The sequence below is a fragment of the Neopelma chrysocephalum genome, unplaced genomic scaffold, assembly GCF_003984885.1.
Source record: "Neopelma chrysocephalum unplaced genomic scaffold, ASM398488v2 Primary Assembly neopelma1_96523, whole genome shotgun sequence".
Taxonomy (NCBI): Eukaryota; Metazoa; Chordata; class Aves; order Passeriformes; family Pipridae; genus Neopelma; species Neopelma chrysocephalum.
Window position 1 is genome coordinate 805,402 of NW_020925169.1, and position 24,184 is coordinate 829,585.

The 24,184-nt window shown below is 37.8% G+C and overlaps 1 protein-coding gene across 7 annotated transcripts in view; it reads left to right on the top strand.

The window, feature by feature from the left end:
- FAM172A (family with sequence similarity 172 member A) overlaps positions 1–24,184 on the top strand; it is a 283,280-nt gene that overhangs the window by 160,835 nt on the left and 98,261 nt on the right. For 6 of the 7 annotated variants that reach the window (XM_027708758.1, XM_027708757.1, XM_027708763.1 and 3 more), the window contains one exon: positions 1,702–1,821. In XM_027708758.1, coding sequence (XP_027564559.1) covers positions 1,702–1,821 — 120 coding nt within the window. Of the gene's footprint in view, positions 1–1,701; positions 1,822–6,418; positions 6,587–24,184 lie in introns of those variants that run through there. The other variant, XM_027708762.1, reaches the window with a different exon arrangement.

Sequence of the window (24,184 nt, forward strand, 5' to 3'; positions counted from 1 at the left end):
AACTGGTCTGTCAATCATATTTTCTTCATGAAATTTTTTTGGAAAAACTTCCCACTTCCCTCACAAAAGAAGGAGTCTTTACCTCCTTTACTTACCTCTACAATCAAATTTCAAAACAGCAATAAACTGTTTTGATATAAGCCCTTTCCTACACTGAGGTGGTTTACAATAGTTGATACATAATTAGTTAAAACTATGTTCTGTCATAGTCAATCAACAGCAGGATTAAGAGGAATTCAGTGTTTTTGGCTTTTAATCACTGCTGCCACAGAGAAAAAACATAAAAGCACTTAATTGTTTTAAGAGCTTTGGGTCCAGATCCGTGAAAGATTTGTAGCCATCTCACTTTTAAGAAATAGGGCATGAAAATAGAAGTAAAAGCGGAAGTCCACTACATTATTTAGTTGTCTCTCTTCCCACCGATTTTAGACATTTATAAGAACTTAAATTCTCAAAACTGAGTTGCAGAATGGAACTGCGACCTAAATCACTTCAACATTCTTGGTAAAGTTACAGTAATTACAATAATTCACACTGCGTAATTAGCAGCTTCTGATTGCCAGTGGCTTTTACTGGTTTGTGCTTTTTTTTCCCCAAGGAGACGACGCTTTTGTGGTCTGTGTCAGAGTCACCTAAGGGTATGAAGTTGTTGGTGGAGCAGAGCAAAGGGAAAAGGGACGCAAATTTTAGGAAATTACATGACCTTGACTGATCAGCTCTTTCTAGCACTGAAGAGTCTGGAAAGAGGTTGCATTGTTATGCTGGGTGTGTGAAATCCTGGTGGAGCAGGGGACCTAGCAGAGCATCTTACTCTTATCACCTGAGACTAGACCAGATTTGTAGTTACAACCTTGACAAACTGAGAAATAAGGAAAATATAGTGGGGTACAGTGCTTTCTGAGAGCCTCTAAGGTGGAAGTGTACAACCCCGACTTTTGGTGGGAGTGCAGTAAGATCAGTGTACATTACTCTAGTGCCTTCAGTGATTCTTACATTGGCTGACTTTGACAAAATCTTGTTCAATAATAAGAAAAAGGGTTCCCCTAACTACCAAAGACTCCAAAGTAATGGCTGCAACCAGACAAAAGGTGTTTTATTTGTGCTGTGTCTCATAATCCACAGTCATGAGAAGTAGCATTTAAAAGAGTAGTTGCAAATACCATAATTTTAATCTTTGGCAGATTTCCAGTGGCCCATAATATTTAAAAAAAAAAAGCAAACCCTGAAATTATAGGTGTTTTCCAACCTAAATGATTCTGTGATTCTATTTTTATATTGTTCCTACCTGGTTTTATTTGTTTTATCAGACTAAGGGATAACTACTTTAAACAAGCCATCAGCGAACAAACATTTGACAAAGACTTGTCAGAAGAATGAAAATCCAAGCAGTGGCTCATAATTTCTTGGAATGCCTCTGTTTAGCAGAATTGTCGTCATGGTATTTAGTCAAAATTTTGCAGATGCATAATTTTTGTTGTCTATATTAAAGTAAGCCACAAAACCCAACATTTTTACTGCCTTTAAATTGCAATCCTAAATTTTCTTTTTTTGGACAAAAGAATCTGTTCTTTTTTTGACACTAGAGTATATTCATTTGAGGTTTGTTTTACCAAAACATTTTAACATATAAAACCATGTTGCTTTTAGACAGAATTAGCATTTTTTAAAGGTAATTGTCACAAATGTAATTTCTTTCTGCAGGATAATGGATCTCCTGAAGAACATGCAATTTATGTTTGGGACCATTTTATTTCCCAGTCAGCTGCAGAGAACGTGTTTTTTGTTGCTCACAGTTATGGTGGACTTGCCTTTGTAGAGTTGGTAAGTGTGAATTCTCCATTGCCTTCTTTCCTGAAAACTGTCACAGATTTTCTAAATTCTTTGTGATCACCTTCTTGAAAGTAGCCATACAGGAACAACTGAACCAGTGGTCACGTACGGGTCTGTGAGGATTTCTTTGCAACTGCAAGGTCACTGCATTTTTTCTGGCTTTGAGGTAGATAATAAGGTCCCAAGTGTGCATGAACCTGAAAGACCGGGGGAAAACAAATGCATTGGATCCTCCTTGTGCACACTGTATACCAAAAGGCACCGGTTTCTGCTGTGGGACAGAAAGACTGGAGGTATAGACTGAGGACATATAAGCACAGTTTTTAAGCAAAATCACATTAACAAATGCAACTTTCCGTATATAGATTGAAACTGAACATGAGGGGAAATTCAGGGGTTTTAGTCAGTTTTGCAGTTTTTCCACAAAGGTTTGCAGGAGTTGCTGGGAAGACTTATGTTTTGCCATTTATTAGGCTGTGTATAAACCCTGAAGTAATGTAAGGCAGGGTAAACTCTGCTCAGTGTAAAGGTGCTCTGCACTTGGTGCTGGACTTGCTGAATATCTAGTTTGTTGGTCTTCCACCATTTTCTCTAAAGGCAGATTTACTGACCCTATCTGGTGTACAAAGCTGCCTGTTGATCTTGTATACCATTCTTTCAGTGCCCGCTCACTTAATTTGAGATGCTGGTGTAATCAGGATGTGTTTTATTGAAGAAAACTAAAAAATAAAAAACAAAGGTTCTGTTTATGTGCTAAGGTAAATTGCAGCACATTACAAATGGTTTTGTAGACATTGGAATCAGCAGATATATATGTACATTTTTTGCATACAACACGTTAGTTTAATATAACTAAAAGTTGATTAAAGTGGTTCCTGCCTGAACATAAGATGAATGCCTTAGTTAAGTAAAAGCATGCATGAGTGTTTTGGTTTTAATCTTTAATTCTTGTAGCAAGAACTGTCTAGTACATAACCACTTTTATTACTTTAAGAACTTAGGATTTTTATTAACCCTTTTCATTTGCAGAAATTAGTGCCATTTTCATTTTCCCTGTGCTTCTGGAGGAGTATTTGTAAAATATGTATGACATGTACAGATTTGAGATTTGAGAACTGTTCATTTTCCTGATCTAAAGATCATTTGAGAATTGATCATCTTCCACAAAATCTCGAAGTCTCAAAACTAAATTTTTAAGAGACCCTGAAGGTGAATAATTCCCCATATAACCGCATCTTTGGGCAAAAAATGGGTTGTGTTGCATTTGCCTTTTGCTCCTCAGATGCAATGAACTTATGGAGCAGCTCTACTGTCTTGGCTTTCCTGAGTTGTTATTTTCAGCTGCCTTGTGTTTCAGCCCAGATTATTCTCATGTAACTTGCGGGTCCAAATTGAAGCATTGGCAGAATATCTCTAAGTGTTGTAAAATCACGTTGTTTGGATCACCAAATGCCCAGAAATACATATGTTTAGCAGTGGATTGGAATAAAACCTTTCTCACTGTTTCCTAAACAAAGTGCTGACTTGACACAGTCTTGGAGAGCTTTCCCATTACATTTCAGTCAGTGGGTTGAGGTGACAGGGGTAACAGATGACCAAGGTGTCATTCCCATTTTCCCTGTTTCTCTGGTCACACTGGTGGATATTTCTTCACTTTTGTTCTACTTTAATATGAAGAACAGTGATGTTTCAGAACAAGACTAGACTTCTAACCTTGGGGCTTCCAGGGTCAGGGTGCTCAGGGCCTGTGAAATTATCACAAGCTGAGCTCAAGTTTTCATCCATCATGGGAAGCAACCAGTGAGTAAGAAGTTAAAAAAGGCCTTTGTCTGAGAGACAAGATGGTCTCAGTAAGGGTCAGCTTCTATAGTCTGCTGTCTCTGCAGGAGATGCATGCCTGAGAGGAAGAATATAATATATAACCATTGACACATCACATATCTGACATGCAAAACTAGACCTGAAATGTATTTTTAATGTAGTCCAATGTTTTTCTAAAAAGTCAAAGGATATTAACACCTGGTTTTCATAGAGGTGATTTGATATCTGAGTTCCATTGAAAGCAGTTTGATTAAATAATTCATACACTGAAGGAGAGATCATTGAAATAAACCCTGAACTATTTTATCACGATAGTAATTTGTAAGATTTTATTTTGTTATCATCTCCTTTCTCTTAAACTTTATATCCATATGGCACTTAGTAATTGCAAAGAGCTCAAAAAAAGAAATGGAGCAGCTGATGGGCAATTACTGTCTTATGACAAATTTCGATCACTTTTCTTTTTTCCTTGCTTCTTGTGGGGGTGATGATGAGGTTGATAGAGCAGCTACACCACATAGCAACTGTACCGCTTCTACACTTCCTTTGCAAGGATTTTGGGTCAACTAATTCATGAAATTGCAGGTTACAGTTGTTATGGAGACCTGTTGCACAGCTGCCCCTTCTGCATCCGTGCCTCTTACAGGAGAGCAATGTGAAGCATATGGCTTTAATTTGGAGTGAAGGTTTCTGCCTGAGCCCTCTGCATTTTATTTTGCCTGCAGGGAAAAAGAAAACAAGCAGAAAAAGTCCAGAAACATTTGCGTTTTCAATTAATATCTTTTTAATTCACTTTGCCTGTTAAGTGCTGTGAGGTCTGTCCTGATGGCTTGCAGTAATCTCAGCTACAGACATCCCCAGCTTGCCACTTCATCAAGGTGCAAGGCTCTTGGTGAAAATGGCATGTTCTTGCATTAGGCAGAGAAACCCAGCTAAACCTGATATTAAGCAAAGACTTGTTCATGGGCCTTTGTATCGTCATGTGAGCTGCCGCTCTCTGAAAACAATGCAGAGAAGTGTTCAGCCTTGCAGGGGCAGTACCTGTCCAGGTGCTTCTTTGTTTGCAGCTGCTAAAGGAGGTACTACAGGAAAAGGAGCTCTGCTCTGCCTTGTCACTCAACTGGGATGTGCATGCACTTTATTGGGAAACTCAAAGTGAAAAGAGACCAAATAGGACCATCACATGTGAAACTGGTGAAAGAGAAGGACCATTTTTGTTTGTAAAACTTTGGTGGCCAAACCTGTCTTCATTCTAACTTTCATCTCACCATAATCATCAGGCTATGATTTGTAAGTCCTTCATTAAACAAACCAGTAAAACCTGTCAGCAATTTTCAGATACATATCATCCTCGAATGCATAGAAACTGTTACCCAGTTACTGCAACGTAGGCACACATTTTCTCACAGAAATACTCACAGAATATGCTTAGTTGGAAGGAACCCACAAGGATCATTGAGTCCAAACCTTAGCCCTGGAAAGGACCATCCCCAAGAGTCACACCATGTGCCTGAGATATCATCCAAACACTTCTTGAACTCTGGCAGGCTTTGTGCTGTGACTACTTCTCTGGAGAGCCTGTTCCAGCACACAACCACCCTCGGGGTGAAGAACTTTCTTCTAATATCCAACCTAAACCTCCCCTGGCACTTCAGGCCATTCCCTTGGGTTCTGGCACTGGTCACCACAGAGAAAAGATCAGTGCTTGACCCTCTTCTTCCTCTCATGAGGAAGTAGTAGACTGCAATGAGGCCTCCCCTCAGTCCCCTCTTCTGTACCTTGCTGTGTCATAGATTACTAGGGGAACAATTGGAAGTGATTAATATGTATGGGAAGTAAAGTTCCACCAAGAAATGTAATTAGTTTTATTGTTGTTGTAATGTTTATAGCTTGAATTACAAGTACTAAATCATAAACCATATGTTAAAATGAATCAGTATTTAGTAATTAAAACATTATGTAATTGTGGTTAGAAATTAAATGTGCATCCAATAATATCTACACATAAATTACTTTTTGAATACACACTACTAAAAGTAATTGTTGGGTCATTGTGTTCAAGCCATGATTTGTGGACCACATCGCAGCTTCTTACTTCTGTTATCCCTTGCACAATGTAGTCAGGGATTTATTTTCAGAAGCAGTTTGCTTTAGTTGATGGTAAATTGAGAAACTTTCCCAAATCCAAGCTTATAATAATTTTATGAAATTTAACAGAAAGTGAGAATTTCAAGTTGATGGAGTCAATTTTATATTTAGTTTACCGAAAATAAGAAGTTTCTGGTACAATGCCTCCTTTGAATTTTTCTGCCAAATTTTGTGGGTTTACAATTATTTTGCTTTAAGAAGAATGCTTTTCCTTCTCATTGCCTGCATGGAAGACCCACATAGGAGAAAAACCAAATAACATGGGAACTATGACAAAATTTTGAGAATCAGTAGTGGTATCTCCAGGTTACAACACTCATACTGCTGTAAAAATACAAAGTACCCAGGGAAATGGAATAATTAGGAGAAGGAAGGTAGGTTCATTGTCTTTAGCAGATGAGAAACTATTCATTATGGTCTTTGTTGCTTTAAATATTGAATATATATATATTGATAATTTGCACAAAGGTGTAGATAAAAATGTGTGTGTGTGTGTGTATTTTTAGGCAGCTTTGTTAAAATGAAAGCCCTTAAAATACACTGTTCAAATTACTTTGTCTACTGTAGAGTCCTAATTCCATCAAAATCTGACAATTTTGTCCATTTGAAATAATTTTAGGTCCACAATTTTGAGATACTGTCTGCAATATGCTGCCACTTCATTTTGCTGTATTGTGCCAAGTACGGCGAGGACCTGACCCTGACTGGAGCTGATAGGTGCCATAATAATGATGATAGACAGGTACCTGCTGAGCTACCTGTGAGTCTCTGAGGCTGTATCAGTATTCTGGCCCAGGCAAAATGCAATTTAGGAACCTTAATGACTGAGCTGTGAACCTGTCATTAGTTTTTCATTAATTTAATTTCCTGAAGTCTAAGACTGAATGATTTGTTGTATTTAGCTTTTTATATGTACTAATACGTACATTAATATGTACATTAATATGTACATTTTTTAAATTTAGTTTACCTTGAGAATTGATGAGTTAGTACTGTGGATATGCAACTCTTAATTCCCCTGGCTGACACATTAAATCAAAATACCTCTACTGATGTGTGGTAGAGATAATACAAGATCTGTGATGGCTGTAGGTTGCATGAGAGCGAGTTGGAAGTAGAGAGCTGAGAAGCAGAACACCTCAATGTCCAAGGCTTTGTGAGCACTTAACTAAAAAAAAAAAAAAGAAAGAACACTCTTTAAATGTTGAACGTCAATAGGGAGAGCAGTATGGGATGCTTCTTGTAGGTTTATGGGGATTTGGGTTATATGTCTGGTCTATAGACAAGTCATCTCAGGTAGAGTTACCTGGTTTAGGTCTCATCTTTTTCTGTGTTGTACATTTACATTAGCATCTCTTTGAGCCAGGTCTGGCTTAGATATGCACACTCAGAAAAACAAACAGAATCTTAATTCCCTTTGGTTATTTATTTCCACTATTCTTTGTTATGTTTCTTGGAAAAATGCTCGTTCATCTGAAAAAGGTCAAACAAGATATGAGAGTGGACAAGAGAGCTAATAGAGACACAACAGTGGGTTGTATAAAAAGGGTTGGGCAGGACTAGGGTCTCTAGCCTTGATGCAGATTTCTTTTAATATTCCTGTTACTACCATGGGCACACAAAGTAAGTATGTGCTCATGATATTGGCTCCTGGCATGAAGCAGTGAAGTCACTGCTGGTATTTAGAAGTAGAATGTCTTCAGTAATAGAAATTAAAAAAAATAATACTAATTCAGGACACAGGCATTGACTGGCTAGTCATCTGTATTTGTGCATGAAGAGGGATGTCATCAACAGGGATGGAGAATCCCTCGGACAAGCAGCTTCATCACCAATGGCTATAAGTAAATGACAAAACTGACATGTAACTCAACAAAAGAGTCAAATGTGATTCTGTGATTTGTTTACTTTTTCTGTCCCAGGAAGGGAAATACTAATGCTGTCCAGCATGCTGGTGTGATTAATCTGAGGTAATTTGAGACATTTGGGAAGATTAATTTAGTCTGGGAGAGATATGAGGAAGAGGTGTTGGTACCTCAGAGCAATGAAAAATGTGTTTTACTAGAAACAATGAAGAATCCACAGACCTGCTGTGACATGGTGCCACATGGACATGTCCTACCTATCATAAGCACCAGAATCAATATAGCCATAGAGATAGTACACACACCCTCTAGGCTTATCTGTCTTAATAAGAGCTGTGTAATCTGCCATTGCTCTTACATTAACTTTGGTAGCTATATCTAGAAAGAGAAGGTTCAGCATCTATTCAGTATTTGTTGCAGAAACAGTTTCAAAAGCATGGCTTGTTCAGCCTGGTAAAGGAAAGCTTAGAGGGTTTGGTAACACTCAGCAAATACATCAGGAGAATAAACAGCAGGGAGGGAGAGCTATATAAACCAAAGAACAATGTTGGCACAGGAACAAATGGATTAAAACTGGTCATGAATAAATTTAGTGTGGAATTAGATTTCTCACCATTGCATTAGGAAGTCCTGTTTGGGAACAGGACTGGGGCAAAGCTGCTACCCAGTGTGACCCACACATGGCAAGAGTTATGTGAGTAATTGGCTGAGAGTGTCAGTCCTTGGTGTGACCCAGGAGTCCATGTTCCTCTGAAAGCCAGCACAAGCAAGTGCATGTTTTCAGCTATGAACAGTTAGACCCATTTTGGATTAGTTTTTCTGGAGTTGGTGCCTCTCTGACTCCAGGCTCATGCCACTGGAAGCACTGAATTTGAACCAAAACCAGGTCAAACTTCTAAACAGCAGTGTTTGTAAACAACTTTTTCCCTCCTCCTTACTTGTTTTTGGAAACAGTGAAATCATTTTTGCTAATGCTTTTTGAAATGCCCAAGTTTCAGCCTGAGGTAGGAAGCAACAGGTATTGCAGATCTTGTGGTGAAGATTTGCAGCAGTAAGGAAATTAAATGATAGATTGGGCAAAAAATACTGAAATATCTTAGCATGTGTCACTCTTTGCTCTAGGGAACAGCTTCTTGTGTGTATACACATATATATATATTTATGCATATATTGCCCATTCTAACACAGAGCAGATAAACATTCCAGGCCACTCTTGGCCTAAATAAATAAGCTGGAAAGTGTACACTGACATCATTATTTCACCTGCTAACATTTATTGTTATTATCCATTTGTGTTGCAGTAGCAATCACATAGCAGTGACTTTTCCTAAAGCTCTTGCAGTCTGGAAGGATGCACTAACAGAAAGAGACAGAGAAATATTGAACGATTACCCCACAGTTCATAGCATCATAACTGCATGTCCTTTTTCATTTTTTGGTGGTTTAGTTTAAATGCCATGTAGGCATCCCCTTCCTCAGTCGTCCACAGCCTTCTTAGCCATGCTGCTAGGCGAGAGGAGAGGATGGCAACGATGAAAGCCTGAGCACTGACCACTTCCAGAATATGCAAAACAAGAAGTTTTGCATATTCATCCCTCCTCGTTACCTTGCTCTAAATAACATGCTCAGCCTCATTACATTTTGCTTCCTCTTAATCATTTGCTAATGTGATATCTCTTGCTTTATGCAGTTCAGTCCATAGTCTCAGGCTAGCTATACATATGCCCCTTCCTCACTTCTTTCCAGAAAGAGAAGGGCAGTGTTTCATGGACTGGAATGTTATACTGAGTAGTAATTGCAGGCACCACCCATCATCACTTTTCATCTCATTGTACCATTCATATTAATTTTCTAGCTTGACACCAAAGTTGGAATGTTGATTATAAAATAAACACTGGCGATGGGTAAAAGTTAGGACTACTTGGAAATATGTGTTTGTATCCTATGGGACTTGGAGGTGAAAGGTATTTCTGCATTTCTTTGCAGAGACTCTTCTAGAGTTGCATCATTTCCTTAGTTTTATATTTTTATAATTTCTTTGCATTGTTTTAAAATCCATACACTACACAGTGAACATATAGGTTTCTGCATGAAAAAGTTTCTGATCTGTAGCAGTTGTTCTCATACTTCCATGTACTTGTTCTCTTGTTGCTCAGCTTATATAACTATATCTTCTATTATTTTTTTTCATTTTTATTTTGTATGTCTATTTGTCCATAGTTCTATTTGTCAGTATTTCTTTGGTAGTATGCTGAGAATTGAACTTTCTATTTTAAGTGCAATTAACATAATTTGCTCAAGGTGAAGTTCAGTATTGTTGTTCTTCTGTGTGGGATTTTGGTCAATGCAACCAAAATGGTACTAAATTTTTATTTTCTAAAGTTTCTTTGAATTTGGTACCTGCTAATGTTCATGTATCCTCGAAGTATTTTACTGCTCTCAATTTTCCTTTCCCTAGTGGTACTGAATATAGTAGATGTGAATGTAGATTATTTCCTCCCAACACCCCCCCAAACAATGTTATCTCACAGTGTTCCAAATTAAATCTAGCTGTGTTATCCTGGCCCTTGTTGCACAGGATAACAAATGGGATTGTCGTAACAATCCCTTTTGTGCTATAGGTCTGTGAATTTTGAAAGCTTGTTTTATATTTCTTTCATGCTTACTTCTCTTGGCAGTTTCTCCCACTTTATTGTCACCTGAAAATTTAATTAATTCCAGATCATTAATGAAGATATTAAATAAAACCGTATTTGGTATCTGTCCCTATATCTGACAAGAAACTTCTGATTCAGTAAATTTCTTTGTATTATTATCCTTTCCTGCATAGTTTCAAGGTTTGAAATTCTGCTAGACAGTATAACTTATCACTCAGTTTATTTTTCACTTCAAATTCCTGCTATGAAAGGAAAAAAAGCCAAAGCACAGAACCGTGTTCAAAGTATACATCAGTCATCCTTTCAGCTGTTTGCAAATAAACTTCAGTCCTTGAGCCTCTCAAAGCTGATGGGCAATGTCTCTGTGCAACCATCTCCTTAAAATGTGTAGAGCACATTGTTAATCCTGACAATTAATTTCAGGACCAGGATGACTGAGTTTCTTGGTTTGCTATTTATTTCCTCACTGGTTGTAGGAACTTTGCAGAAGTTACAGTTCCATTGAGGTGTTTGCTGTCTGAACGATCTCATATTCATCAGAGCTCTTCCATACTCTGGGGAAATTCATCAACGGTAGCAGGAGACATATCTTCTGTCCTGAACCTCTTAAATGCACGTTTGCCTTATCACAATTTCTCTGATGTAAACTATTTCAGCTTACAAACTATTTTGGCATTCTGAGGTGAATTCCTGAGATGCTGGCACATGTGCTGTCCTGCTGCATCAATAAAAAGTCACGTCTCCTGTTGTCCTGGACAAACTTACTGCCTTTTTGTCCCATCCAGCCTGATGATCTTCAGACTTTGCCTTCTTAATCATAAAATCTTCTATGAATGCGCATCTTGCTTTTTATTTTATTTAATCCAGCTGTTTCTGGTTCTTACCAGCAAGTACCTCTTTTTGCTGTGTTGCATCAGGACAAAAAAATTAAATTTCTAGTACACCATTTTATGTGGATGTGGTCATTGCATCTGGCTATGCATTGAACTGGCTGGAGAGTAAAACAACTAAGTACCTTGGTTGTGGTTTGGTTTTTTTCCCAGAAGGTATAGTATGAAAAAACCTGGCATTTTATTTAACTTTGTAGGTTGTTACCCCCTTAGCTTGGTTTGGAGAACAGCATAATATTAAAGATTTTACAACATATCAACACAGTCTAAAGGTTTGCAGTTCTTTTTGAATGTATATAGGAACATTAATAAATGTAGTGGTTTGAGCCAGGTTTTCCCCCTGAAACTAGGAAAGTGGTAACCCCCGAGGGGGTGGTGACCCTTGGGGCTTGACCCAATCAGTGCTCCTGCAAAATATAAACATATCTCTGGAGACCGGAAGAGAAGCAGTGGTACTTGTTGGGAGAAGAAGAGGTGGCCATGTTGTAGAGGCCACGAGGAGAAGGGGCTCCGGCCCCTTGGGGGCCTTTGCCCCCCCCAGCCCCCGGTTGGGGGGCTGCAGGGACTCAGAACTGGGCTGAGTGCCTGTGGCTAAGAGCTGGGAGAATTTCTCCTGGTAGGCAGCCTTGGGAGACGCTGGGAGCAGACGGAGCAGCAGTAGACACAGCAGCGTCCGAAGAGCAGTGGCAAAGAGCCAACTGATAAGGACCAGAAGGAGCAGCAGAAGCTGGTATGCTACATGGAAGACACAGAGATGTCTGAGGAGAAGGAAAAGCAGCAGCAGGAAGAGACGGAGGGCCGAGAGGGGCTTGGAGACCCCCCTCGTGTGTATTGGCAAGGATCCAGCTGCAACTGCTGCCTGGAAGAGAAGAAGAAAGCCTGCTGCCTAGAGAGAGACCTGTTGCTCAGAGACTGGAAGGGGTCTTTTCTTCTTCTTCTCTCCTGGACTTTTATTTGGAGGGAGAAGAGATTTGGCCCATTGTAAATATTACTGTCATGGTAGAGATAGATATAGAGTTAAGATTGTATGCAGTGTATTATAGTATTTATTTATGTGTATAGTCTTTGTAATATATTCCTTTCCCCATATTGAGTCTCGTGTTTTTGTCTGGAAAACCCATCTCACATGGGGTTGAGACTGTGGGAGGAGGGCTAGGAATCAGAATTAGATTTGGGCTTTTTCAAACCATGACAATAAAGAAGAACAGTAGGAGTTATATATTTGCTTATACAATGAAAGATGTGGGAATGTCAAACATATTATGCACTGACAAGTTTTGTGGTGAATTTAGATTATTTAATCTGAAATATTAAGTTGTTTTAAATTCTGGCATTTGGTTTGTTTTAATGGAAAAAAATTTTAAAAAGGAAGTTGTCTTACTTTTAATTCATACTTTTTCCCATTTCTGTGACATGATCTTATGCTGATAAGACTACAAAACTGTATTGTGTTACTGTTTTTTAAATGTTTTATGGTGAAAAGTATATGTATGGCTTTTGTGTGGAACAGTAGAGATTTTATAAGTCTTTAAAACCCAGTTTAGTGGATCAATCAGAGGAATAAAAGTTAATAATGTATTAGGCATTGCAAATCCAGGTGGAGTAAAAGGAATCCAAATATACTGTGGTGAAGGGAGCTCTCAAGTTGTGGTACTATAAGAAGCAACTGGAATTTGCATTTTACCCTAGAACTTTTCTTTTTTAATCTAGTGAAGATGTGTTGGATAGCTCTTTCAGTATATTAGTGAAGTATTTTAATATTAATAATAGCATAACTATCAATGTTTAAATGTTAAAATAATCCTATTTAAGGGCTTTGATTGAATGTGATATGAAATAAAAATACATGAGTAGGTTTTACATATAATTGAGAAAATTCTGCTTTTAACACTGCAGAACTGAACTGAGATTTTAATGCAATGTATCAAAGTGCAGGAGTAAAATTTTCTCATAAACATATGAAAAACAAATAATTTAATTAGATATTTTTCTCTTTTCCATTTTCAAGGCCAATTAATTGCAATAGTGAATCTCATTGTCCTGTAATATCAGTATAGAAAGGGCATGAGGTTCTTCCCTTTAATAAGGCTGAGGCATTTTATTTGCTTATCAGTATCTGGATTATATTTTGTCCCAGAGTGGCTCTAGACATCTGACAGGAGTATTATATCTTGAAAAAAGTCGAAACAAAATAACAACATAAAACCCCATCCACCCCCCTCTCAGTCCCTACCTTGACGGGTACATAACTGCCAGCCTTTTAGGAGGTGTTAAAGTACAGTGATTATATTATCGCAGCCTTAAAAAAAAAATAGGCATTGTTAATTTAACCCTCAGTAATCTTATTTCACTTCACCACCATTGCAGTCTACAGCCCCAGCAGACTTTTTTTGCTTAAACCAGCTGTTGAAAATAATCTAGTTTAAAGAGTTCAGGGCTGAACGTGAGGGATTCATCATTATATATTTACTGTCTGAGGCTGATATAGCTGTAAGGTTTTTCAGATGCCATTGATCTATTGCGCATGTTCCCTCCCTGGGTTGCAGGACGTGCTTCTATTTGCATAAGGCCCTGGGCAAGGTTCTTTCTTGCATTGATTGGCCTGTCCAAGGGAGCCTGATGTGCTCCTGCATTGATCACCCTGTCTTTTCTTGGAAGGCAGTGTTATGCTGAGTTCATCTCAAACATTCTAGGGAGAAGGGAAAACTCTACTGCAGATGTCTCAATTTTATTCAGATGTTCCTTTGAGTATAGGCCTTTCCATTTTTTTTTTTTTTTCTGTTCCAGGATAACTTGGGGTTTTTTGTGGTTTGGTGTTTTTTTTGGTTGTTGTTTTTGTGTTTGTTTGTTTGTTTGTGTTGATTTTTTTTACTTAATTTGGATGCGTTTCTGCAGTTATAGTGCAGCATAGACCACAGTGTACTGAAAAACTACAGTAAATAAAATGGCTATTATTTACACTAGTTATTCCATGCTGTGTTTTTCTTTCTTTAAAATAATGCCTATAGCTTCCAGCAAAAATCAAAACTACTCTGTCTTCAAAGAGTTCACAGTTGTAACTGGAGAATTAACCTAAGACTGTGTGTGCTGGTGTCTTTGCTTAGATTAATATTGTCAGTTTGTAACTTGCATGATTTGTACTATATTTTCTTCAGTGTTAGAAAAATATGGCACCTTCAGCATAAAACTGTGGTTGGATTTTGATTTTCTAGAGGCACACTCCAAAATGGATCATGCAAGTAAATTGCTTATCAGACCAGTGACTGATCAGCTTGATGTTGATCAGAGAAGACAAATACTTTCCTAAAGTGTCCTTGGTGTTACTGACATGGTGTGTTGGGAGCTGTCTTTCCAAACCCGGGTTTAGCAGATGGGTTCTTGACTCACTCTGGTAGGGATGGAGCTTTTCAATGTCTGCTGTAATAACAACCCATAATCAGGAGTTCTGAAATCCACCACTGCAATTTCTGAGAGCCACATGTTTGTCTACGTGCCTAATTATAGGCAAAGTGCCTGTTAGTATTGTCTACCAAACTTATTTCTGTGGTTAAAATATGATTTTATACATATACTTTCCTGTAGGTAGAGGTGAAATGTGGTTATACCGGAAGGATGGCTCACACTTAGCGAATAAGCTGACATTTGGACTTTACCAAGCACGTAATAGTACTGCATGTCAGTAAAAAATAAATGTTATGGAAGAGTTCCTCTCCTACAGAGCACTGAGCATCACAGAGATGTTCCTTCATTACTTTTAGAAAATGTCCTATGGATATTTTTGTGGATGCTGTAGAATTTTCTTTGAAGGAAATAAGTATTCAGAGGTACACAGCTGAGATCATATTAACTGAACAGCATAAATTGTGCAGGCTTTTTTTTTAATCGCTTGGATTATAGTTTCATGTCTTTCACAGAAGCAACAATGTTTTGCATTGTATTGTGATACTCTGGCTTAGGGAACATATTCCTTTGGTCATTTGGTAAAACAAAACTTAGATAAGTATAATTCAGGTAGCATATATGAAATTTGATCTTCATTATCATGTAAATGTGGTGAGAATGTAACATTTCCCAAGATGTCATTTTACTATTAGGATCTTTAGAAAATGGCCTCTCAAAGCCACAAAGCTAATATTCCAGAAGAAAGCTGTATAATACCTAAAAACTGTCTATCCTTATTCTATATGAATAACAAATGTAATAGGACAGGCCATTATTAGAATCACAAAAGAACGTGTTGACCTATTGGAACAGAGGATCTTTTTTGGTTTTTGCATTGATGATGAATTCTGAGCTTTTCATAGCATAGAGGATGAACATGCAAATACAGATTTCAAAAATCTGCAGGGAAAAAAAAAGTAGGATAGTAACTGGAAATCTGTTCTATTTTGTTTCAGTATATAAATGAAATCAGTAGGTGTTCATACCAATAAATATTTTGTTTTATGAACTTATATCCTATGCAAGGATTATATATCTTGTGTGTCTGCATTGTGCACAGATTGTGCATCTGCAACACTTATCATTTATTTTAAGCTGTCTTTTACTGATATTTTAGTCAATGAATGTAGAAGATGGGCATGGGCTAAATATGGGCTAATCTCTTAAGTGGGAAGTGGAACTTCATTTTAATTCTGAAATAAAAGAAGAGCCTGAATATCTCATAGAAGCCCATTATCTGTGTTATTCAGTTGAAGAAAAACGCTGGACTTGTTTATATGTATGAGCTATGCAGGGTAACAAGACCCAAAAAATTTCTGGTAACAAAAGAGATCTTTTGCAAATGGTTTCAGTTTTGAAAAAAAAAAAAAAGATCGGGACATGATTGTTTATATGCAATTAAAATGAAGAAAAGAAATCTAATTTCTTCAGGTAGAAAAAGTCTCTGGGGGAAAAAAGTATTTGTGGTATGCATAGCATTGCAGTGTTAAACAGAGTGGATGCCTTAGAAAAACATGATGAAGATGTACATAGAACTTCCAGACTTTCAAATATCCTCCACTATGTTGTGTAGTGAGATTTTTCTCAGTAGATATTTGCAGCCCCAAGTAATGAACTGAATGTGTTTAAATAAGTGTTTTGAATGGGTTTTAATAAATGCTTGATTGCTGGGCTTCAGGAATACAAGCAAGCACTTTTACTGGTAAAGTCTGAGTAAAATAAAACAGCACAAAGTTAAAACACATATTTTAAGTTTTCCTGTGAAAAATCTAACTTCCACAGCAAAAAGTGACATTTTTCTAGTGCAGGGCTGACATTTTCCAAGTAAATAAAGAATGAAATTTCAGAGTCTGTGGTAATTTTAAAGTCTGTGGGTCTGGTTTATTTTTTTTTTTAGTTTGTACAACTGTGGTATTTAGAGACTGGAAAAATTACAGAGAATGTCTGAAGTGTCATTTCTCTCCCATGTCACTGAGACATTTTCATTTTACAAGCACATTACTGAAGTTAAGAGATGGTTCTGTGCTGTTTTACTAGAGAAATATTTTCAAAGTCCAGGTAGTGCTGATGTGACAGATACCGTGGAGCAATTAAGAATGTTTTATGTTGCTTCATTCCTACCTATATGATGGGTATATGGTATCTGGTCTTCACTCAAAAGCTTTTGATGGTCTTCCATAATGTGTGAGATACTGTAAGTGCATTTTTTAAAAGTCACAGAAGTTTATGCTAATATTTTTTTTAGGTAAAATGAGGTGTTTAAACGACAAGGACTTGATCAAGAACACTTGTAATCTGGTGCAGCAGTCAGAGGAGGGAATCGATAGAGCCTCCCTGTCTCCAGAAATGCTAATTTTCTGTCATGTTTGTATTTTTAGGAGAGGCTGCTCCGAGTGTGATACAGACTGCTTAACATCAGATTTAGTGGGGTCGCAGTTTTAGCCCTATTTTATTGCTGAAAGGGTAGTGGGTAGTAGTGTTCCTAACAATGGTGTGCAGTAAAGGCAAAACAATTAGAATCATCCTACTCTGCAGACTCTCATGTTGCTTCCCACTGCCTTTTTTCTCCAGGAAAAAAACCCAAAGCAACTGTCCTATTTAAGTAGAGGCTAAATCCTTTTTTGGCTGGGCAAAACTGATATTTATTGAATTGCATAGCAAATAGTGATGGTTTATTATTTGCATTGCTTTGGATTGCACTACTTTTGTATGTACAATATATTTTTATTTTTTGCAGTATTCTGCTAAGTAAAATCTAAGTGAAAATTTTTGCTCTAATCGAGAAGCAAATACTACAGAAAAAAAGAAATTTGAAATTTCAGTCTCACTACATTTGGTAGATTTGCGTTAATATATGGAAAAGGGTAGCAAGTCTATAGTTTATAATTGCACAAAATTAAATTTAGTTATATAATGCACATTTCTTGAGATACCTTGTTTTGAATGAAAAAAAATCTTTTTGCCTTCTATTTCTCTTTCATACAGACTAAAGTAACTTTTTGCAGTATAAACAAATGTCTCTGAATCAGGTAGTTCAGGAGACACATCCTGTAAGGAAAAGCATCTGCCTGCATTTAGTAAGCCAAGTGCATACATGCATACACCACAGTGTGCTCTTCTGTGCATCTCCCTGCATACATCTAATACATCTCCACACAGAATTACACGTTGTACATAGTACTGGTAAAAAATTTGTAGTAAGTTTTAGTGGACTCATTTTCTGTGTCATCAAAGACATATTGATGCTGGTAGTGCAGGATGTGTGTTTCAGTCCTTCCCTGCTTCCCCCTGACCTCTTGCAGATCGACACACTCCCCTTCAATTACTCCTCTTCCACCCAGATGTATCCCAAGTGAAACTTCCCAGCCTGTCAGCAGCAAACGCTCGATGCGTGCCCTTGCACAACAACCTATATCCATCCCTTTCCTCCCTTTGCTGCTAAGCCAGTGCACCCCAGCCACCTGCTTCAAACCCAGGTCCCAAAAAAAGCCTCCACTTTGATTTTACCCCCCCCCTTGCAGTGCAGAGATAATGAGTAATGCTGAGGGGATGTCAGTCTTCTGGTTCCTCTTTTCTTTTGCTGGTGTCACTCATGCCACACAGATGCCTGCGCAGAGCTGCTCCTTGTTCATGCGCTCCCTGTACTCAAGCAAGCATTTCATGGCCTGAGCTTTGGGTAAATAACAACTGCTTTTCTCTGCAAAATTAACTTTTGCCAGCCAGCCTAAAGTGTAACCTTGTGTCATATTTTCTGCAGTAGGTTGACATCCTCAGGCATGAGGGATCGAGTGGTGCTACGGCAAGCAACCTTGTCTTTTCCTTAAAATAGCTGTTAGCATCATTGTGTGTGACAGGGGAAAATAATAAAAATTTTCTTAATATTTGTAGTATGTAATTGTACTTTGCCTTCTGCCTCCTGCACTGTTTTTTACTGAACCATGCTGGTGTTTGGGGGTGGTCTCCCCAGGTGGTAGCACCATCTCCTAAAACAATATTTATTGATAAAATATCCATAGATTCAGCATCTGCTGTAAATGCAGTTGAATGTTGCTAACTTTTCGAGAATTCTAAATTACTGCTAAAATCTAATGACAAAATCTTCTAAATACATTTTTATTTGGCTCCATTATGATATTAAGCCTAAATGTTTATATTGCATTTAGATATTTTAATGAATCTTGCACTATTAAAGTTTTATCGGCAATTTTACTCTAATGGTTATTTTAAGATATCTAAATATGTAAGTACTGTCATTCTGAACCTTGTGTTTCCAAGCATTTATCTCTTGAATGAATACGTATTTGCTGCCTTCAACTTAAACAGGAATCAATTTATAATGTGTGCTGTAGTTTTTTCGTAAAAGCCTAATTATGTACATTTCTTTCTAAAATGCAAGGATGGGAATAAATGTGTATTAATGCTTTAGATGAAAAAACAGAATACAAACATCTTGTGATCTGCATATATTTATAAATAGTCACACTTTTTATGCAAATGAAATTGTCAGGCTTCAAATTTTTGATTTTTTTTTACTCTATTAGGAGAGTGGCTTATTTGACATTTCTTTTAGGTCTTTTTATAGTGTTCGGGACTTTTTCCATGCACCTAAAACTGGTGCCATCCTGTATTTTCTTTTATATGTTTTGTCTTTGTTTCCTTATTTTATTTCATGTACTTCATGGAAGATGAGAATGCTAATGAACATATGACGTGTACCATCGTTCACAGTATGAACAGATAGCTTTCTGTCTTTGTCAAATGTTTATGCTGTAAAATGAAAAATTAAGCAATCCCAGCATTGGCTCCATTGTAATTTCAATTCAAATAAAACACCTACTGAAGTTTTGTAGAATTTTTCCCATCAGAGAGAAATTATTGAGAGTGTAGGGAGACTAATTTTATATCCAAAGAGTAAAGCTTGAGGTAATTTGCTAGAAGATACAGAAGTTATCTTAGAAAATTGTTGATGCTTGACTGTAATAAAGTCCAAATAGTGTTAACCTTCAATTAAAAAAAAGGGGGGGAGAAGGTGTCAAAACACTCATTATAGGTTTAATTGTAATTTATGATGGATTCAAAATCTTCTGTCTGTTCTGGCCACTCCAGTTGAGCCCTTCAGGCCGTGCTGCCCGTATTGTGTATTCAGCAGTTCCTGTTCGACATCTTCACAATGAGTGGTTTTGCCGGGCTTTCTGACACGCGCTTTCATGCATGGCCTGCTACTTCACACTGAAATGTGGGGGGGTTTTTTGAGCTGCCTGCAATATGAAAGATGCCTCGGACATGTCAGGCTCAGTGCGTGTGTGCGTGCGCGCGTACGTGCGCATATACATGGGCAGAGAATAGTAAGTGAATACACTCCTGGACACACAAGGTCCGCTGTGTAGGAGTGCGGCATGCGGGGTCGCCTTCCACGTAACATCCCTGTGCGCGGTCACGCACCCGCGCGGAGACATATCCCGCGCCCACGCGCGCACAAGACTGTGATGTTCCCTATCCCGCGGGCAGTCCCCGCGATGCTGCGGGGGAGGGGGGGTCTCGGCAGCCGGTGACACTAGAGGGCACTGCTTGCCGTAGGTTGCAGCTTCCTTCTGGGGCAGCGAGCAGAACTCTGCTGAATTCCGTAATCTTACTTTAATTAACAGTTGAATTCTTATTAGAAAGCCTAGGCTGTTTAATTCGTTGTTATTTTGATTTTAGCCTTGTGTTAATATCATGGATGGAGTCATCACCACTCACAAACAAATGCAAAATCAATTGTCCTAAACAGTAACAATTTTATTAAAAAAAAAAAAAAAAACAAACACCAAAAAAACCCCCACCAACTTGAAATGTTATTCTTGGCAAAGCCAGAAGGCTGAGTTTGCCCAGCGATGGGGTTTAGATCCCTTGCCTGCTGTTCTTTGAGCCAGCAAGTGTGATGCACAACGTTAGAAATGCGTCAGGGAGAGTCTTGACTAGTAAGGGTGATTTATTTCATCAGAGGTCAAGAGAAAGATAAGCAGAGGACAAGAATAGGAAATTTAAAGAGTCCATCTTCTGTATGTGTAAAATGTGTATCATTTACATTACCCTTGGAAAAATGTTTCTCAGTTACAGAATACTAAATCACCTGAAGTGCTGCTCCAGGTTCAAATGTTTCTTCCATTTATGAGTTCATTTATTTTGGATAGGAGTTACAAAAGAGGTAGAATAATCAGGTTAATCAGTCTAATAAAACCAGCCATCATTTCACAAGCATCAGAAAATTAATACCAGTTTTATACATGTTATCAAAATAAGGACATCTAAGCTCAGTGTGAAAACACTAAGCACTGCTGTTAGCTTGCCCGTGTCCTCTGCAGTTGGCAGAGCACTGTAAGGAGTGCTGCATGCTGAACGGGTTCAAAAATTTTCTTTTCTGTGAAATTCCAGCACTGAAGTTCAAGAAATTAAGTCCTGTGTTTTTAAGCTGTTCATTGCTTAAGCCATGATTTGGGATCAGGCCCTATATCAAATCTTTTTTTGTTATGTCTCCCTGGTGTTTAATACCTGAGTATTTCTTTCTAGTTAAGTGTTGCTGACTTCCAGTGAGTGTTTAAATTTTCTCACACCAAGTATTCATAAATGTGTGTAGTTAACAGCTGGATTGCCTGATCCCTGTAAATGACCTGTTAGTTGAGGTGATGGCTGTTTGGTATAAATAAAGGTTTCTTCACCTATGAGTTCTAGATTTAAGACATTTGAAACATAATGATTGTCCTACATAGGAAAAGTAATTTTTAAATAAACTTCTAAAATACTGCTCTAGCCAGAACTCAATGCCATTAAAAGGCAAGCCAGTATAACAATAGGTTGTGTTTTGTGCTGAGTGAATTGAAAGTATTGTGTTTTAGTCCAGAATAATTGCTTGCAAATGTTAAAGTGATTTTGAGCCATTGCAGTCCCGAGCAATGTCTTTTTAAACAGTGAGGTGAGTATATGTCTTTCTCAAAAATCCTTCTGGAAGTTATTGCACAACTCCAGAGGACAGTGTAGTGTGTTTATTATAAATATGTAGGTTTCCTAATTATTTCTGTATGATCATGTAGTATCTTGAACAGTCTGGTTGCCTACCCAATGTTTAGTATAAGATCTGTCATTTAAGAGCAAGCATCACCTAGTTTTGCTTTATCAGTTCATAAGCAAAAAGAAATAAAAAAGATGTTTAATCAATACAGAACAACTCTTTTTGCATTCACCATTTGGTAATTTGAAATCTTATTTTGTACGTACTAATGGTCTATAAGCAGTGAGATTCCAGAACTGCTGTAATAGGATTTTGCCTCTCCTGGCAGGATGTTGCTTATGGCTATAAAAAGTTAATTTCAGATCCTGATACACTTGCATTAATTTTTGAGACATTGGCTGAGTGTAGTACAGAAAAGAAAAACAGGAGCACTGCACCGCTACAGTGTAGCTACTTGTTTATTACTTCCAACAAAAGGAAGATTGTTAATATGCAGGCCACAATGACTAGGGAAAAGAAAAGGTAGGAAACTGGCAGAAAAGGTCCTCCACATTTCTTCCTGAGTGTCTTGAGAGGAGGAACGGGGAGGAAAAGGAGAAACATTGTCTCCTAAAGGTGATTTAAATGGGTCTTGGGATACTTGGGAGATCCTGTTTGTGCATTAAAATATTTGCTGATGAAATTATAGCACATATCAAACCTTCCTGCTTCTGAATGAGGAAACAATCTTTGTGATTGCATGATTTATGCAGGAAAACCAAGTGATTTAGATTCTTATATGCACCATACTTCAGTATTTGCTGACAAAAGGAGCATGTTGTCTCTTCGTTTGCCGGTGAGGGATCTGTTGACTCCACAGCTATGTAAAAACCTCTCATCAGCACCTATTTTAATCAGCAAGAACTTTACTATAAATCATTATCAAAAAAAGCATTGTGCTACACTTTTATACCGATACATTTATTTTGAAATTAATAGGGAAAAATAATACAGAGCTTGTGCTTGAGATGGGCTAATAAGCGTGCCCATGAGACTTTCCTTTTCAAGCACTAAATGAAAGCTTTTGCATTGCTAACAGGCTACAAAAGTTGCTTAGGTAATAAGAGTCTTTTTCTCTTATCAGTAAAAAGGAAAAGGGGAGGGATGGGATGGCTCAAGGGATTGGTAATCAGATTACAAAGTCTTTCACTTCTAGGTCACTGGTTCAAATCTGTCCCCTGTTTAGTAGTGACCAAAAGCTGTTCCCATCTGATGGCTTTTCAGTAGCCTTTGTGCAATTCATGAATGATCTATATCCAATGCTTGGTGAAAATCACTCCTGGCCATTGCATTGGGAGTCTCAACTGAAACCCTTTAAGTAGGAATAAATGACCTGTTCATGCATTGAAGGGTTTGTTTGGCTTATTTTACAGAAGATAATTTTAATAACTTAGTGGAGCAGTGCAGCTGAATCTGCACTGTCACAGCTGCTCTGGGCTACAACAGCGAACCCTACTTTCCAGCACTGACACCGTCACTTCCCATTAGCATTGCTTTGTAAAAAGTTTTTACCATCTCACTTAACAATTGGACTGATATCTCTTAATTTGAGCCACATGGTATCACTCCAATCTATTTTCATATTAGGCTAGATGTTAGATTAGATAAAATCATAATTGAAAAAACCTGAGAAGTAAAATAGCAATTACTAAATTTATCTTAGAAGAAATATCATACTTCTTAGTAAAGTTGATTTTGTCAGATAGAATGTGAAAATATTTTTATTGATAATTTTAGTGCTGCAGTAATGCTGTGGAAGCTGTGAGACTGCAACTTCAGTGGGCTCTCATGCTGTATGTGACTTAGACCACTACTGTTTGCTCAGATAAATGTTGGAATAGCTTTATAAATTAAAAACAAGGGAAGACAGAAAATCTCCCAGTACCTGCAAAAAAAAAAGCCCTTGCAAGTGTACATTTTCCAGTGCTGTCTCTTACGGTTATTTACTGTCTGATAGTTAAAGAAAGGGCTTGCAGACTTTGCTCTTGTCAGCATTTTGAAGTACTGTGTTCCTTAAGGTAGGGGTATGCTAGAGGACAGTTGCTATAAAAGGAATGTAATTTCGGGTTCATTAATATATGAAACTGAAATGATGACTCTCTGCTATATGCTCATTTCTATGGAAATCTCTGTGACAATTTAGAGAATGTGTTTATGTCCATAGGGATGCACATAACCCATTTTAAAACTATGACTTTTTCCCTAAAACCAGTGGAAGTAAAACTGTATTTCTTCTGAGACAACAGGCATGCCACATATATGATGCAGTAGATTTTAGCAGAGCTAGGTATTTCATCAAATCTAAATGATATTTCGTCAATACAAGCCTCATTGGATCAAATGAGTTTTATCAGCCACCTCGTGTAAACTTTGGAGTTTGCTGATAACACCTCAGTCTGGAAAAATAAAACACATACACATGCTGAGCAGAGCTTGGTGGGTACCAGCAAGTGGGAGGAACATTTAGCACAGGGCCAGCACAGGTCTTTGCTCTCCCGAGAACAC